The 15,627-nt window shown below is 45.5% G+C and overlaps 1 protein-coding gene across 1 annotated transcript in view; it reads left to right on the forward strand.

The window, feature by feature from the left end:
- The window catches only part of ARHGAP31 (Rho GTPase activating protein 31), a gene marked incomplete at both ends in the record, with an annotated part of 51,626 nt that overhangs the window by 15,706 nt on the left and 20,293 nt on the right, over positions 1-15,627 (forward strand). Inside the window, one exon of the mRNA XM_081996407.1 lies at positions 15,436-15,538. Coding sequence (XP_081852533.1) covers positions 15,436-15,538 — 103 coding nt within the window. The remainder of the gene's footprint in view (positions 1-15,435; positions 15,539-15,627) is intronic.

Below are 15,627 nucleotides of genomic sequence, written 5' to 3' on the forward strand. Positions count from 1 at the left end.
GAAAGGAAACCAGTGGATAGTTGAGGACATGGAAGAAGTCAGAAGACAGGGAATGCAAGAAGTTCGGTATAACTGATCTGTGAACAGACAGGACATCCTTTCCAGTGCATTCAGGCCTCCCCTCTCACACCCCACCAACTGCCCTTCCCTGAAATGATCAGAAATAATACAGTTTCTCCCCAGATGGCCTCTGGGTAGCTTCTTGCCATTATTGTGGTATTTAGTTATGAGAAAACCATTCAAGAAGAAAAAAAAGAAAAGAATTAGAAGTGAGACCAAGCCACAAAGTGTGGATCTAGTTCCAAACGTTCCCAGGCACAGGGGTACTGAAGTCTGGTCTTTTGGTACAAGTCTAACTTTTAGGACAACCAACCCAAAAGGTTACTCCAAGAATTTGATTGACAATCTCTGAATCAAACCTCCTTCTGAGGTTTTAGTCTGTGTGTCTAGGTTTCGGCTAGAATTTTGGGTAGGGAGTGTCTTTCTGGTTTGGTAGAAGTCTGGGAAGAATTGAGTCTCTCCCAGAAAAAAACACATCTGTGTGAGATTTTCAACTTGACTTTCTGGGTTGGTGATTCTGATAAGCCAGTTGCAATCTCTGTGTGCTTTTACCAACTTCTGCACTTTTGAAGGTAAGTTTCTGTTTACTAGGAGTTCAGATATAAGAAAACTGTCTGTGTGGTTTAGTTACAGAGCGGGAATCAAAGCCATGGGCTCTAACCTTAGCTCTTCCACTAGCTCATTTTATGACCTCAGGCTGCCAACTCATTTCTGTTTCTCATTTTTTGCACCTATGGGAGGAGAACGATACTTATCCTTTGTTAATTCATGACTCCTTGCCAAGGGGTTAGTTTTTTGCTGACGGAAGCAAAGCACATTCTGTGAGACTGTGCTGGGGTTTTGTCCTCACAATGGGGGATGTGGCATACAAGCAAGATTTCAGATGAGGGTTTTTTGTATCCTGAGGGTTGAAAAGCAAACCCTAGGACACTCACCTCCTTTTTCTGTCATTCATTGACGAGAAACACACACAATATTCTGTGCTTCATCTTTGCAAGGAACGGTGCTGCCATCCTCAGAAGTGTACAGATAGGAGCAAACACTAGCTGGTCATAAATGATATCACTTGATATCCATTAGAGTCAGCTCCTGTTTTGCACTGTGCTCCATCTTCCGCTACTGCAAGGCTTCCTTTTATCTGGAATCAGAATGAAAAAGTAGAAACTTCCCCTAAATAAAAATTCTCTAAAAGGCTATAGCATATTGAAAATAATGATATGGAAGTGAACGTGTTTCACCTTCTAGAAACAATATATTTGAGTGTTTCTTTGGTTGAAAAATCAAACTGAATCTCTGCGTTCCAGTGAAACATTTCGATTCTGCAAAATGCACACTTTCCCACTGGAAAATCATTCTGCTGGAAGATTTTCAAGTAGCCTTTCTTCCCGCGTGCTTTAGCATCCAATTTAAACTCCAGCTGCTGGTTGCGGTTGTCCCTTGTTGTAGTGAGCGCTGGCACTATATACTTTCCTTTATAATTAACACAGCAAACTCTTCCAGGGGATCTCGCTGTGGCTTAAAAGGCATTGGCTGATAACGACACGGGAAGGTTGGCAAGATTGTTTTGCCTTTGTCACAATGGCCCGTGCAGGACCATTTGCTTCAGAGTAACGTCCTGCCTAATTTTAAATATCCAGCCAGCGCGGCTCCCACCCCCTCCCTTGAGAAGGCAATTCTACAACATGATACTATGTCTCACTCTTAGGAGGTTTTTCCTACCGTTCAAGCTAAATTTCCCCTCATAATTTCTTTCAGTCACTCCTAGTTACAACCCCTTGACCATCCAGAACAAGCCCTTTCCCTCGGTGGTATTTATACCCGGTGCAGACTGCTATCGTGTGCGTTCGTTTCTCTCCTGGTAATTTGGGCCAGCTGTGCCTATTGACCACCACCGCTTTGTTCTTCCTCGCCAGTCATTCCCTGCAGATCATTAGCGTTTCTGCTCCTTTTCTCTTCCTCCTCCCCATATGCAGCGTGGTATCCTGTTTTCCTTGTAACTGTAGCCATGCTACAGGGCTAAAAGATTCAAGGATTTTTCCATTAATAATCCCCACGCCCTTTTCCTGGTCAGTACGTTGCTTAAGAGGGATTGAGGTAATTCATTCACGAATAGCAAGCTGAACTCGAAGAGAGGGAGAGCACGACGGGAAAACGTGAGCTCGGTGGGGCCCGTTCCTCTCGCATGCTCCTTCATGTAAGTCTGGTTTTGCCCTCAGAGCAGCTTTGGAAATGGGGTCACATCCTGCAAAGCGTTTTTGCTGGTGCTGCCAGTCGATAGGCACCTTTGCAGAAAGGCCACTGGCACCATGTAGGCTGGAGCTCCCTAAAAAGCGCAGGGCGATCTCCCCTCCTGGTCCCCCGGTCCCGCTCTCGCGTGTGAGCGGTGGCACAGCTCCCGCTGAGCCTGGCCGTGCAGGGTGCAGCTTCCGCAGCTGGGCATGCTTGCCTAAATGTCAGCGCTGCGAATTTCAGTGGCCCTGGCCAACTTCTGCCCTAAGACTGTAGGTGGGCTTTTTTCCTTTGCATCTTTCACCCGCCAAGGTTTTGCAATTGCACCTTGAGTAAGAATTTCTGCTTGTGAGGAAAGCTAAGCCCCGGTTCACTCTCTTGCAGTTCTGCCAGCTCTGCCAGACTTGGGGCCAGGTCTGCTGCTGGCTACAGTTGCATAAAGCTGGAGTAATTTTGTCAGCCTCTGTGGCAATTTACACCCCGAGACTGGAAGTGTAACCCTTTGCTTAGTTCCTACAGTGGCACGGGAAGGTGACCAGGCAACAGATAGGACAAGAAGGAGAAAATCACGTTATAACAATATCGAAATACACATGAAACTCATCCCCAGAGAACCATTAGGAGCAGTGGTTGAGACTCTAAGGGACAGGTCCTGTTTTGATTAATGCTAGGGGACCTAATAACCTGTTTGGTTATTGCCAGGGACCCTTTAATAGACCCCCTCCCCACTCTACCCATTTTGGCCATAGTTTTAGGTGTGCTCTAGAAAATGCTGGGGGACTCTATTTCCCCCGTCGTTCCCTAGCCAGGGGAAACCTCAGCTTGCAGGGGAGCATGTCTGATGCAAGCCAGCTCCTTGCCCTGTGTGGGAGGACGTGGGGACTGTGTGGCTGAAACACTGTGGTGGGCAGGCAACACCTCCATGGCTGGCTGTGCTCCTCCTGCTCCTCGTGTTGGGTGTCCCCACCACGACGGAGCCTGTAATCACATGTTCCCACGCTGTTTCTTACACTGTGCAGCAAACTGATAACCTCCTGGTGGGAGCTGGGACAAGCCCATCAGCTTCTCTAATGGGACAAATGCAAACCTTGAATGCCATGGACCGGGGGAGGTCCAAAATGGTGTCTGGTTAGAATTTCCCTTCTCTGCTGGGGCAGCGGCTCATGCAATGGCAGTCTGTGGAGCTGAAGTGCTTCAGCTTGGCGTAAGCCGTGTCCTGCAATCGTTGTCCATTTTCTCCACTGTTGATGAAACAGTGCTGGCAGTGGTAGAGACTCCTCCATTGGAAAGAATAAAAATGAAGGCAATGGTCTGGTATAAAGGTCTTGGCATCTCCCACAGCCTATGACAGCACCGCTGGAGCATGGGGGCTGTGGCTGTAGCTTTTCTTTTGTGAGCTTACATTCCTTAGCAGTGGGAAATCGGCAGCTGTAATTAGTCTCTGATGTTCTCTGCTAATAAGTGATTTCTCTGGTACTTGCAAATACTGGCATCCCTGAGACATAGCTCTATTGTTTTGACCTCTTATCTCTTCTCTCTCCTCCTCATTGAGAGAGGCCCCAGATGTTCTTCAGCACTGCTAGGGAAAAAAAAAGTCCACCCCTGCTCCTCCCCATTACATCCCTGTCTCCACTACCTTTTTAAAAGTTATTTTTCACAGCCTCTGTATAGGAGAATGGCTCCTGCTAGTCCTCGTGGAAAAGGACACAGATGCCGTCAGGAAGCCCGTTTGCTTTGGGAGGAAGAGGGGCCTGACATCAACAGGAAGCGCTGTGCGGCAGAGCTGCTCCTGCCTCCAAATGAGGGGGGCCTTGAAAACAATGTCAGCTCGCTGTTTAGGACTCGCTGGCAGGAAACGCATGCACGCTGATGTTTGCAGTACAGAGGAAATGATAAGCACTACCTGGCCTGACTTGGAGCAGAGATAGCGCGGTGAAAAAAAAAAAAAAAAAGGAGGAGGAGAAAAAAAAAAGGTTGTTTTTCTTCACACTGGTTTGGAGCCTGTCCTTTTGCCAAATGGAAAACAAAATAAAGAGCAAAATATGGAATTTATCAGGAATCCGTTGGGGGGCTTGGAAAATGAGAAGTGCAATTGCGAAGTGACTAGATTTACTACTTTAGTAACAGCTGGATATCGCTTTTTTTTCCATTGTTAGCACTGAGAATGACCCTCAGCTTGATAACCCCTGGCATGCACACTCATTGAGAGATGAAGGGAGGGGAAGGCTTGTATCCCATGTGGAACCGGGGGGATTTTCTGTGTGGGAGAAAAGTCATGGGGACAACTGCACCCTCTGGGGGCAGAAGGGTCTTGAGAAGGGTCTTGAGAACACAAAGAAGAGTAGCGTATAGACAGATATCTCTCCTGACTTGTCCCTACTAGGCAAGGGATAGAAACCTGCTTGGGGAATAAGAAGATGGCATCATGCTGTAATATTTTATTCAGCTTTGTTCCTTTTCCTCTTTTATTAGGGTCTGTAAAAGCCTTATCGTGCCTCCTTTCTTCACTGACCTTCTGACAGAACTAGTTTCTGTTTCTGATACCCTTACACCTCTGGCAAGCAGTTGCAGAGGTACAGTCCTTGCAGGTCAGCCTTGGAGAAACCATGCCGTACGCTCTGTGTGCATCTCAGTAGTTATGTGCTGACATCCTGGGGTGGAGGTAGACACCAGCAGCAGGGCAGGAAATATTTTCTTCTAAACAATCCCAGCCCGTCATCAGCCTCTATAAGGCTGGGAGGCTGCGTGACACTATCTGTAAACGCTGTTCTGCCTCCTCTGCTGTCCTTGATGATTCTCACAGGCTTTGGAGAGTGAGCAAGCTGCCTTCTTACAACATATGCAAAGTGTTGATCTGCCACAAGTCTGGCAGATGGAGCAGTGCTGTATTCCCTGCTGTTTCTGAAAGAAGCTCTGAAGGTGCAGCACCACATCCAGATGTTGAAGCCAGGCTGCTTAGCAGCTTCTTTTAGAGCTCTTTACCCTCCCTGGTGTAAAGGGAGGAAAGATCCCTGCTATCAAGGATGTAAGGTATGCTTTAGAAGACTGCAGCCTCTGGAGATGAGAAGGTGTAGCCAACATGACCCATATCCCATGGACTACCTTTTCTAACTAAGCTACTGAGTAAAAGCAGTCCACTGAGACTGGTTCTGGACTTGTTGATGTAGAAATCCATGCATGCTTGAGGAATCCACACCCAGACCAACAGCTTTCCTTGGCTGAGAGTAAGTCCTTCACCCAGGAAGGCCTTCAGCATGGTAGCAACATGCAGGGCAAAGTACTAGCTGAATGCACTTTGCCTGGGGCAGGAGAGCATAGAAAATGTCTGTGGCAATGGCTTATTCTCTGACTGGCTGAACAAGCTTCAACAAGCAAGAGTACCAGCATGTATTGATGTATCCCTCAGACGTATGACATCAGCCTAGCAAGACTTTTGTAGCTTTTGACTCTGTCAATACCACCTTTAGGTATTAGGGTTTGACACCTGATTAAAAAAACGTTATTTCTCTAAGAATTTCCTTCTAATGCACATGAAACCTCTCACAAACACATATATACATACGCAAATGAATATAATTGTGTATGTAAAAATACATGCATATATGTATACGTGTATGTATGCACACACATAATATGTTGATCTATACATAGATATACATTTATTTATGTATAGAGGTATGTGTGTCTGACCAGGTGCTGCTTCTGGCAGAATTTTCTCCATGTTGCTTGGACACAGAAGCTGAGCCCACAGGCTGTGGTGATCGTATGCCCTGGCATTACTTAGGATGGGTAGAACAGCACCTTGTTTCACCAGACAAACATCAGCAATCCAAGTCACCCACAGCTTAATCCTCTTCAAATAAAGACTGACTTGTTTTCAGCCTCCTCTGAGCAGGGCTGGGAGAACATTTCTAGGTGATCTTCCACTGCCAGCAGCAGTCTTAATTCTCCACTCTGTGTTGAACATCACACCATCATTTTATGCCCCTGTAAAGCTGGTGAAAATGCTTCTGTCATTCACCTCGTTTGCTAGTATTTGCATGCCACGGTAAGAGATAAGAGAGAGTAGAACAAACTTTTTTAGATTTTTTTTTTCTCTTGTGGAAAATACTGCTGCATTCAATGGGATTTTTTGTATAAGTGCAGTTCTTTGGGTCAGGCCCAGACAGCCTTGCAATGAAAACACTCAGTCTAAATATATGCTCAGCAACTGAGCGAAGATGGAATGGATTTTGTGCTGCTTGGCTTCAAACTATAATGACTGGTTATTGCTAGTGCATTCACATGTTTGTTTTCAATCAGATTGACATCATAAGGCCTTATTTACTTGTTCTCAAAAGTCTGTTTTCATTTGCCTTTCACTTCTCATATGCAGCCTTTACGGGTTTGTATTTAGGCTCCTCATCTGTCTGTCTGTGATATATAATGATCCTCAGCAATTTTCCCTGCTCTTTGCCCTAAGTTGTTGACTGTCCGTAAAACAGCCCATTTGGAATAACCTCTGGAAATTGCTGTATCCGCTTTTCACTAGGAGAGCCCTAGAGGCAAGATCAGTGAGAGGCCTGAGTGAAAGAACATTGCTGCATAATCTAGTGTCAGTCTGCATCAGTCCATCAGTGTGACAGAGGGCAAAATAAAAAGAAGAGGAAAGATATAAATATATGCTGTGAGATTCAGCCATGAAATTTTTCATCCATATGAGAGCCTGGTCCAGTTACTGTGTACCTTGCTACCAAACATTAACCTGGGCTCTCAGTGGGGTGGTTGGGCCCTGCCCTCCCTTTCACATACCTGAGATCATTGGCACTGCCATTCTGCATTAGCTGGCACAGTTGGATGTGCACTTTAAAGCTTGGGAATGGCTGTTGTATACGCTTGTAAATGGCTTGCTGTGCAGCAAGTGTGGAAGGAGAACCGTGAGTGCTGACAGACCTCCAGCCTACCCTTGCACATTCAAAGGGATAACAAAAATTTTCTGGGAAGGAACCGCAGAAAGAACTGCAGAAAAGCTCACCTTGCTGCAGCACCAGAGTTAGGGAGACAACTCCCCAGCCCCTCGCTTCACTCTGTCTCTTCACCAGCAGGATAATAACAGCATAATTTTTCCTGAAGCCTCCCAAGAGCAGCTATTTGGGAATCAGTTGCTTTGTCACCAGCATGCCATCAGTACAGAAGTGGACTAAGGATCTAACAGTGAGACAGCATGACAGAACAGCACAGAAACTACAGACAAATTCTATATCCTATAGAGATTGCTGTAGATTTCAGTGTATGGAGGTGATGTTTGTGAAAGGCACAGTACAAAGGACTTGACTTAAACAGTTTAACTAGTAGTTGGCATTTTTTAGATGCACGTCAAGGTATAAGCACCCAGAATTTCTTTCTAACAGCCCCAAAGGCTTCATTATAGAGAGAAACCTGGAATTCCTATTGCCTGGCACACTAAACTCCAAGTCAAAAAGAGTAAGGAACAAACTAACACTGACAACCAGGCAGGGAGGATGCATTGGTCCCCTTGAATTGCTTTTCTCCAGATTCTGGAGAACCTCGTATCAAGGGAGATGTTGGTTTCTACACCCTTTTCACAGCCATGAAATGGGTGTAATAGCTTACAAGTCACCTCTAGAGTAATTTCGGGACTAAGAAACCGAGCAAGTCTGCATCAGCTAGCAGGCTCAGGTAAAAGATGGAGGCTGTGCACTGTTTGTTTTCTAACTTGCTTCTGAAGCCCTTGTAAATGAAAACATATAGGTCAAAATCTCTTGAGAGGAGAAAGAAACTTATGAAGTCTGTATATTTTCCTTGCTTTGTTGCCAGCAGTTAAGTAGGTTAGCATGGCTTACATTGGTGTCCATGCTTGAGAAGTGAGCAGAGAAAGGAAGGAAAACATGATACAGTGTCCATAAGCTTGTTTATTGATCTGGATGAAAGACAGCGGGCACTCAAGAGACTTCAAGTGGAGCCTACATCACTGGCTGTCCATCCCAGCGCTCAACACTTACCTGCACTCATCCCTTGCAGGCTGCTTCTCCTGGAGCTGCGGCATCGGCATTGCCCCGCTCACTCCTGCGCTCCACCAGTGCTGATGCAGCCTTTGGATTTGGTACTGTTTTTAGTATGTGTTGTCAGAAACGAGGTTAATGGCAGAATTCCTGTCTCACGGCCTGCTTATCCTCATAACATCAAGGCATTTACCGAGACAGAGGTCAATTAGTTACATACAGCTTCAAAACTATTCTGATCTTTTCTATACTTATACCCAAGTTCCTTTTCTGAGACAGCCTAAATTGTCCCAGAATTAATTTTAAGTAATACCTCAAGGATTAATTCTCCAATTGCTTGTGCTGTGGTGGACAAAATGCTGTACAACATCCACCCTAATCTGCTGTGGATCAGAACTGTTAGGATTCACATGGCTAGCTGAGGACGTGCACAGCTCATTGACCTGCCCTGCAGACCTAAGCTGCTGTTTTCTGAGGTGACTGTACCACAGAGTCATAAAAGTTAGGAGCGGAGATATCCTGTTCAGTTATCTGGTCTTTTTTTGCAGGAAATCCACAGCAGGATGTTTTCCTAACAAAAATATTCTAATATTTAGTACAACCTCTTTTCAAAAGTGCCTGCATGACAGAATCTGCCAGCTATGTCAAGGTACTTAGTCACATTTCAGAGGGCCATGGTGACTGCCAGGGTTGAGAGTCAGCGTTCAACGTCTGCTTGTGCAGTGCTTTCTCTTAGGCTTTCTTTGATGTGTGTTGTCGATCAGCTGGCCAGGTCTGCCGTGGGCTCTTTCGTTTCTGCTTGGAACATCACAGTTGTCAGATCCGGTCTGGAAAATCAGGTGTTCTTACATGTCTTATTTAGATTTGTGACATGTAAGCTGTGGATAATATTGGCGGAAAAAAAAAAAAAACCCTCGACAGTGGTGCCATTGGCTTCATTCAAACTCACACTGGACCTGCAGGCTGCGTTGAAACACATTTGCTTGAAATCGGCGTGCCGCATCCCAGACAGCGCTCAGTGTTTCCTCTTCCCGCTCAGGCCATGGAGGGTGATGGCTTGCAGCGTCTGACAGATTCAAGATCTGTTTTTCCTATGTCTTTGCCCAGCAGAATGGCAACTGCGTTCAGGACGGTACTTTCCGGCACTACCGGGAACAGCGCTCTTGTGCTAACCTTCGTGACATTGCAGAGATGTTTCCACAGGAGTAGAGGGAGAAAAAAAAAAAACAACATGAAGTGTGTGACTTGTATGGTGATTCATTTGTGCTGTTCATGCAGACAGGATCACCTTGGCGCCAGCTATTCATCTTTTTTTTAACTGTGTTTATGGCAGTTAAAGGGGAAGAGGCGAGGAGGACTCTAACAAGGTGATTTGTTTTTAAACCTGTTTGGTGTTGTTTACCTATCTCATGCTGTTCAAACACAGGTGTGTGTATGTATGGGGGGGGGTTGTGGTAGCTCAATGCTAACAACCAAACCAAACACTGGAATTTGATGGTGAGACAGTTTATTTTTTCTTCTTCTGTGAAATGAGTGTAGTACTGGTGAAAAGTATGCATAGACATCCTGGAGACTGCAGTCCTCTATTTGTCCTTGGAGCAGTTACGTCCAGGCAGGGCAAACTCTCCCCATCCCCAGCTCTGCCAACTTCATCTTGGAGCAGGAAAGTTCCGCTGCACTGATTTCGGATGCTGTGGTCACTTCCATCGCTGGCCACTGCTGAAAAGGAGATGGTAGAAGGCAAAAGAAATGATACCTGGGGGCAAGGCAGGATTTATCCTTAGCTGCCGTGGGTTAGGGCTATGCATTGGGAGACAAGCTGGAATCGTGACTGTTGTGCTGGACCAGGGCTCAGGCGAGGTGCAGGGAGGAGAGCACACGTTGATCTCCTCTGGAATTTGCTTCTCAGCCAACCTTATGCCTAATAAAAATCAGACAAGATCAGCAAAAAAAAAAAAAAAAGGAAATCTGGTGAATCAGCATTAAAGCTCGTGATTTACAGTAGGAAGCATCAGGAAATACAGAAAAATGTTGCATCAGAGATACTGACTCTCAAGTATGTTGCCATTTATACAATACTGTTCCTTTCCTGTGATTTAGGAGGCCAAGTTAATATACTAGTGTGTTCTAAAATGTGTACTGTTTTGTTATTTTTGTTTGTACAAAATAACAGCTCTTGGTTAGTACGGACTGAAACACTTATTTTTTAGGAGGAAATATATCCTAATTTAGTAATTTAAATTGAAACAAGAGACTATTTTGACCTTTCTTACACTATTGACATAGCATGATAGGAAGCATGCACTACTATTGAGGGCAATGGAAGACAATTAAAAAAAAGACTAATACGTAACAAAACCAAAAAGGTGAAATAAAAATGCCCACAACCTTTTTTATGGCACAGGATTCATTTCTGGGAGAAATTAAAAAAAAACCCCAAACTATTTCCTGTAAGTCAAACATGAAAAAGTTGATGTTTCAGGTGAAATGGAAGGTCTGCGTTTATCCTCCCATTACTTGAACTAAAATTAAAATAAAATTAGAGAGGATGTGAAACCTCCTCTATGTGGCATAAACCACCCACTTATGGAGGACCTGAGTAGATCTGTCACTAATTTCTATCCTTGCAAGGAGCCCTCTGAGAGAACAGCAGAAGGATAAAGGCAAAAATGAAGCCTGCTGCTATTCAGTCCAGTTCAGTGCAGTGTACCCTGAATACATTGACCCCATCCGGCTTAGCTAACTTTAAGCACAGTCTCACTGGACAGTATTCACCCTGACTGGTTTGGGTGGCCGCCTTACTTAGCAACCTTCTCCCTAGGGCCCTCCTGTAGCCCACGGAGACTAAAAGTTTCTTCTGGAAGGTGGCACTGGAGGCTGCAGGACATTGCTTGCATTTCCTGCTGGACCAGCGTCTTTCTCGCTCTTTGCTGGCTTTGGTGGGAGAGCAGGAGTCCATTCTCCCACCCGTTCTTAGATGGGGTGACTCCCTCTCTTCCTTGTGTTCCCTCCTACTAGGACTGCTTGGTGATTTAGTGAGGTGCGTGCTTAAAGGTCTCCCTGGCTTCGATCCAAAATGCTCATCCCTGTGCTAGATGAAGCCTTTGTCAAGCAGGCAAAGCGTGAGCACTTTGCTTGCTGGTGGGGAGGTTTGGTGGGTGGTAGCATCACGGCTGGGAAAGGACAGGAGGAGGGAGAGATGCCCCCTTCCCAGCGATGCTGGGAGGTGAGAGGCTCAGCGCACATCGCTGGCACTGGAAGCTGGTGGGATCAGGAGGGGAGGGAGGCACGATACCTGACCTAGCAGGAGCCATGCGCCTGTGTAAAGGAGGTGTCATGAGCTGTGGTGATGGAAAAGACCGTGGTGAAGGTGGATATCTGTGTACGCTGAGCTTGGAGGTGATATCCAGTGAGAGTGGAACAAGTTACTGTGACTGCCCTTCTGGTTTATTTTTGTCTAGGGGAAGAGAAGCATTGTCTTTTGTGTGCAGTATGTTTATAACTCAATTTCCCTTCTGACTGATGCCTTGCTCCATACTCTTTTCTCCTCCTCCATCTGGTTTCTATTGTAGTTTTAAATGAGGACAGTTTGGCTGTCTGGCAGAACAAGTGGGGTCTGTGTGACACCAGCTGCCTCTTCCAACTCGTAAGCCTCCAGCACAGTTTTAATTATAGAAGTGTCAAGATTGGACACCGCCATCCCCAACCCTCTCTGTGGCTGCACGCACGTGCACAGCCCCTGCTACAAATCCCTGTCCAGGTCTGATCTGCCTTCGGGAGAGACCCAGCTCTGTGATTTACCTGTGCCCTGTAACGCCGGTAGAGTCCCGTTGTAAAGCACGTGCTGGAGTCTGTACCTCCCCACATTCAGGGTTGATCACAGCCTTTGGTTTGGGTCATCAGGAGCCACCTCTGAAATCATCAAACCACCTCAGAAACACCTGGCAGTGGGAGGGAGCTCCTCACTGCCGCTCCAGCCTTGCCTGCCCCAAAAGCCCGAAAGGCTCAGCTTTGTCAGAGATCAGAGCTGCTCAGGAATTTCAGAGCTGCAGGTTCTGCTCAAAGAAAACATTTATTGTGCTCCGGTTTCATACAAGCGCTGCATTTAGGGGCCTGCTTTGCAGGAAGCTGATGCAGTCCCTTCACCTCCAGGGATCTGAGGTCAAAGTCTGTAATTTTTGGTTGCCAGTGAAATGTGTCTTATGTGGGATTTTTTTTTTTGACATCACAAAACCGCCACACATTTTGGCGTAACTGGCTGTTTCTCTTCATAAGAGCCAAAGGCCTGATATGGCAGGAAATCATGTACGTGATGAGTGAAGGGCACTGGCAGGTATATGTGAGAAGCCCAGGGCTGGAAAAGGAGGGAAGACTGCAGGGCTGGAGTAAGAGATACTGGCAGAGCACCGTACATATGGTCTGTCTGCAGTCTATAGGTTGTGTCTACTGTAGAGTCTTTACCCACTTTTAAAAATTGGTTGAATTTTCTATGTTTTCTACAGATTATTACCCTCAGGCCCCTTTTTTTTTGCTTACCAGTCCTCAGCAGATGGACCTAGCCTTCTCTGGTTTGTGTATAAGAAGTTTGCTTACCTGCCGGAGGCCTCTTGACCTAATTTATCCAAAGGAAACTTAAAATTCAGCAAAAAAAATAGTGTGATTTAATAGGTCTTACTTTCAAGAGGTCAAATTATTCACAACAAACGTCAGTATATGCATTTTTAGTTGGGATGCTTATTCTTAACACTGAGGTTTTAAAAAATATCTAATAAAGGGTGCTGTGGGCATGGACCCCATTTCTGTGGCAGCTAGGCACCATCATATGAAGTTTGTCTGTATGAAAGACTGTTTAATTTTTAAAAAAACCTTGTCATGTGGCTGTCCTGATCAAATAGGTTTTCTGTTCAATTAATTCTTCTTTTTCCAGGCAGCATGGAGTGGTTCACCCAGTCTCCCACCCAAACAGATCTGAAATGAACATGGATCTGCCTAGTTTTAATTTTTGCTGTTTACATTAGGTTTATTCCCAGAGACCCCTATCAAGAAAGAAATCTAAATATGCCATGTATGCATAGCTCCTGCCACAAAGGCAGTACAGCTTGACCAGCCAGAAATGAAGAAGAGACCTGAAGTCATTTGCCTTTCATTTTTTTTTTTATGTCTAGCATGCTCATCATCATATGGTCTGAGTTCCCTACTGCAGTTACAGATAATCAGGTCTTACTCAGAGATAGGAAGGTCCTTTTTCTTCATGTATCACTTGGGCTTTTCTTGGCAGGATTTTAAGTAAATTTCATACTTTTCTTTTGCTCTGTCTCCTTCCACATCATCTAGTCCTCTTAGGAAGCAGGTGCTGTAGGCACTGAAAGGAATGCTTCCCATCTTCCTTCTAGAAGGCGCTGACATGCCTTCTCCTCAAAAGTCCTCGAGCAGAGAATCCTATAACTCTGTTACTGCTGTGGATGAAACTTTGTAGACTTCACCTGTTCTCTTGGTGATTTGATAGTTTCCATGAACGTTGTTGTAGTAGGCTAGGACCCCTGACAGAATTTCCGCTGTTAGTCTTAGCCCAACAACTTGAGGGTCTTAAAAATCAGCCCAAGGGCTTTGAGTGTGACACAGCATGACTAATGTACCTGCATTATAAGTCCCTGCTCAAAAAAACATAGTCAAATTTTCCCTGTTGCTCTGAAGAGGCTACTTTAACTGAGGAGAATTAGTCTGTTTGATCATTCAGGCTTCCAGGTAATCACTGGCACTTTGTGTATTCCTGCATTTGGGTTGGCCAAAAGAGGAGAGAAGGGACACACAAGAAGGACCTCTTTACCTCCCTCGGTAAGAGTCGGGAGGCAGAAGGGTAGCACTTCCCTGACTGACTGGGCTCAGGAATAGTGTGTCACTGAGGTAGGCACCAACTTGGGAGCCCTCCTCACCAGAGCCTGTGCCCTGGGCTGCTTGGTAGGGGCAAGTCCACCCATTGAGCTGGGTCTGGCTTCAGTGGCACCCATGAGAAATACAATAATGTACCAGCTGGCTTTTTGTTCAGGCTGTCCTTGGAGTGCCGTCTTTGGATCCTGCCTGACAAAGCACATGTTAATATGTCGTTATGGTCTTGAACTTTGAGCAGAAGAACTCGGAGGAGGTGTTGCAAAGATGCAGTAATTGCTATGCCTGGCTTTCCAGTCAAATGTGTGGCTTAGTCTGTTTTCTTCCATATAGCTTTCTGAATGCACAGTGCAGCAGAGTCAGCATTACAGTGGGGAACTTTAACTTCTGCATTTACTGACTTTTGTGCTTATGGCTGCGTGAAGCATTGCATTAAACACACAGTAGTTTCTACCACCTAATAAGGAAGGGCTTTCTTACTGTTATTGTTATAGTTAGGGTTGTTATAGTACTGGGGACAGAGAGGCTTTGTCTGACCAAGAGGATGAGGGTTTCCTATACCTATATAATGGGGAAAAAATAAACATACACTTTGAGACCAGGTCTGGATGTAAATGTGGTGCCTCGGGCTCCTTTCAGCTTTAAGGCTGGTTAACTCTTTGGCTGGTTATGTTGATGGAGTTCTTTTGAAGCCAATGTCAGATTTTGTCAGTGTGCAGATCTAGTCAATATTTGAACTTTATACCCCTTCTGTGGGAGTTTATGAGCACTAAACTGTGAGTATGTAGGCTTATATGGAAGTGCGAATGCCTCTTCTGATTTTTATCCAAGCCAATCAGTCCTTTTGGCACAATTCAGCAAGGCTGGAGCTCTATCTTGGGGAGGGGGGAGGTTCCCAGGACCTCGTGCTTTACCTCATGCTTTCAATTAGAATGAAATTGCTTCTTTTTCTGGAAAGAAAAGAAAAATGGAGAAAGAGAAACCCTATCTATGTTTCAGTGACTTCAGGGTCAGTCATTGTCATGTGTCAATGAGTGTGACATGGCACAGCCATGGTGTATCCTTACTTTGTATGTTGGCTATGGCCACTTTGTGGGGTTTATTTTTGGTTTTCCCTGTATTTCTCCCTTTGTTATACCTTTCCTTCCATCTGCAGAGAGCCTCTGCTGTTGTTTCATGAAACTGTCTCCTCTGTGGTGACTTGTGGAAGTTCTTGGTGTGTAGTCATTGGATGTTTTGCCTTGCTTTCCTCTCCTAGTCCCCTACGTGCTGAAGAGCTGTGCGGAGTTCATTGAGACTCATGGCATTGTGGATGGGATTTATCGTCTCTCAGGAGTGACGTCCAACATACAAAAGCTGAGGTAAGGGCAATCTGCCTGAGTGCCAGAGGGCTTTGATAACATTGCTTGGTACCTTTTTGCTGTTAGTCCCTCACGCATAGACTGGGGCC

This window comes from Phaethon aethereus (assembly GCF_964289735.1).
Source record: "Phaethon aethereus genome assembly, chromosome: 1".
NCBI classification, from domain to species: Eukaryota; Metazoa; Chordata; class Aves; order Phaethontiformes; family Phaethontidae; genus Phaethon; species Phaethon aethereus.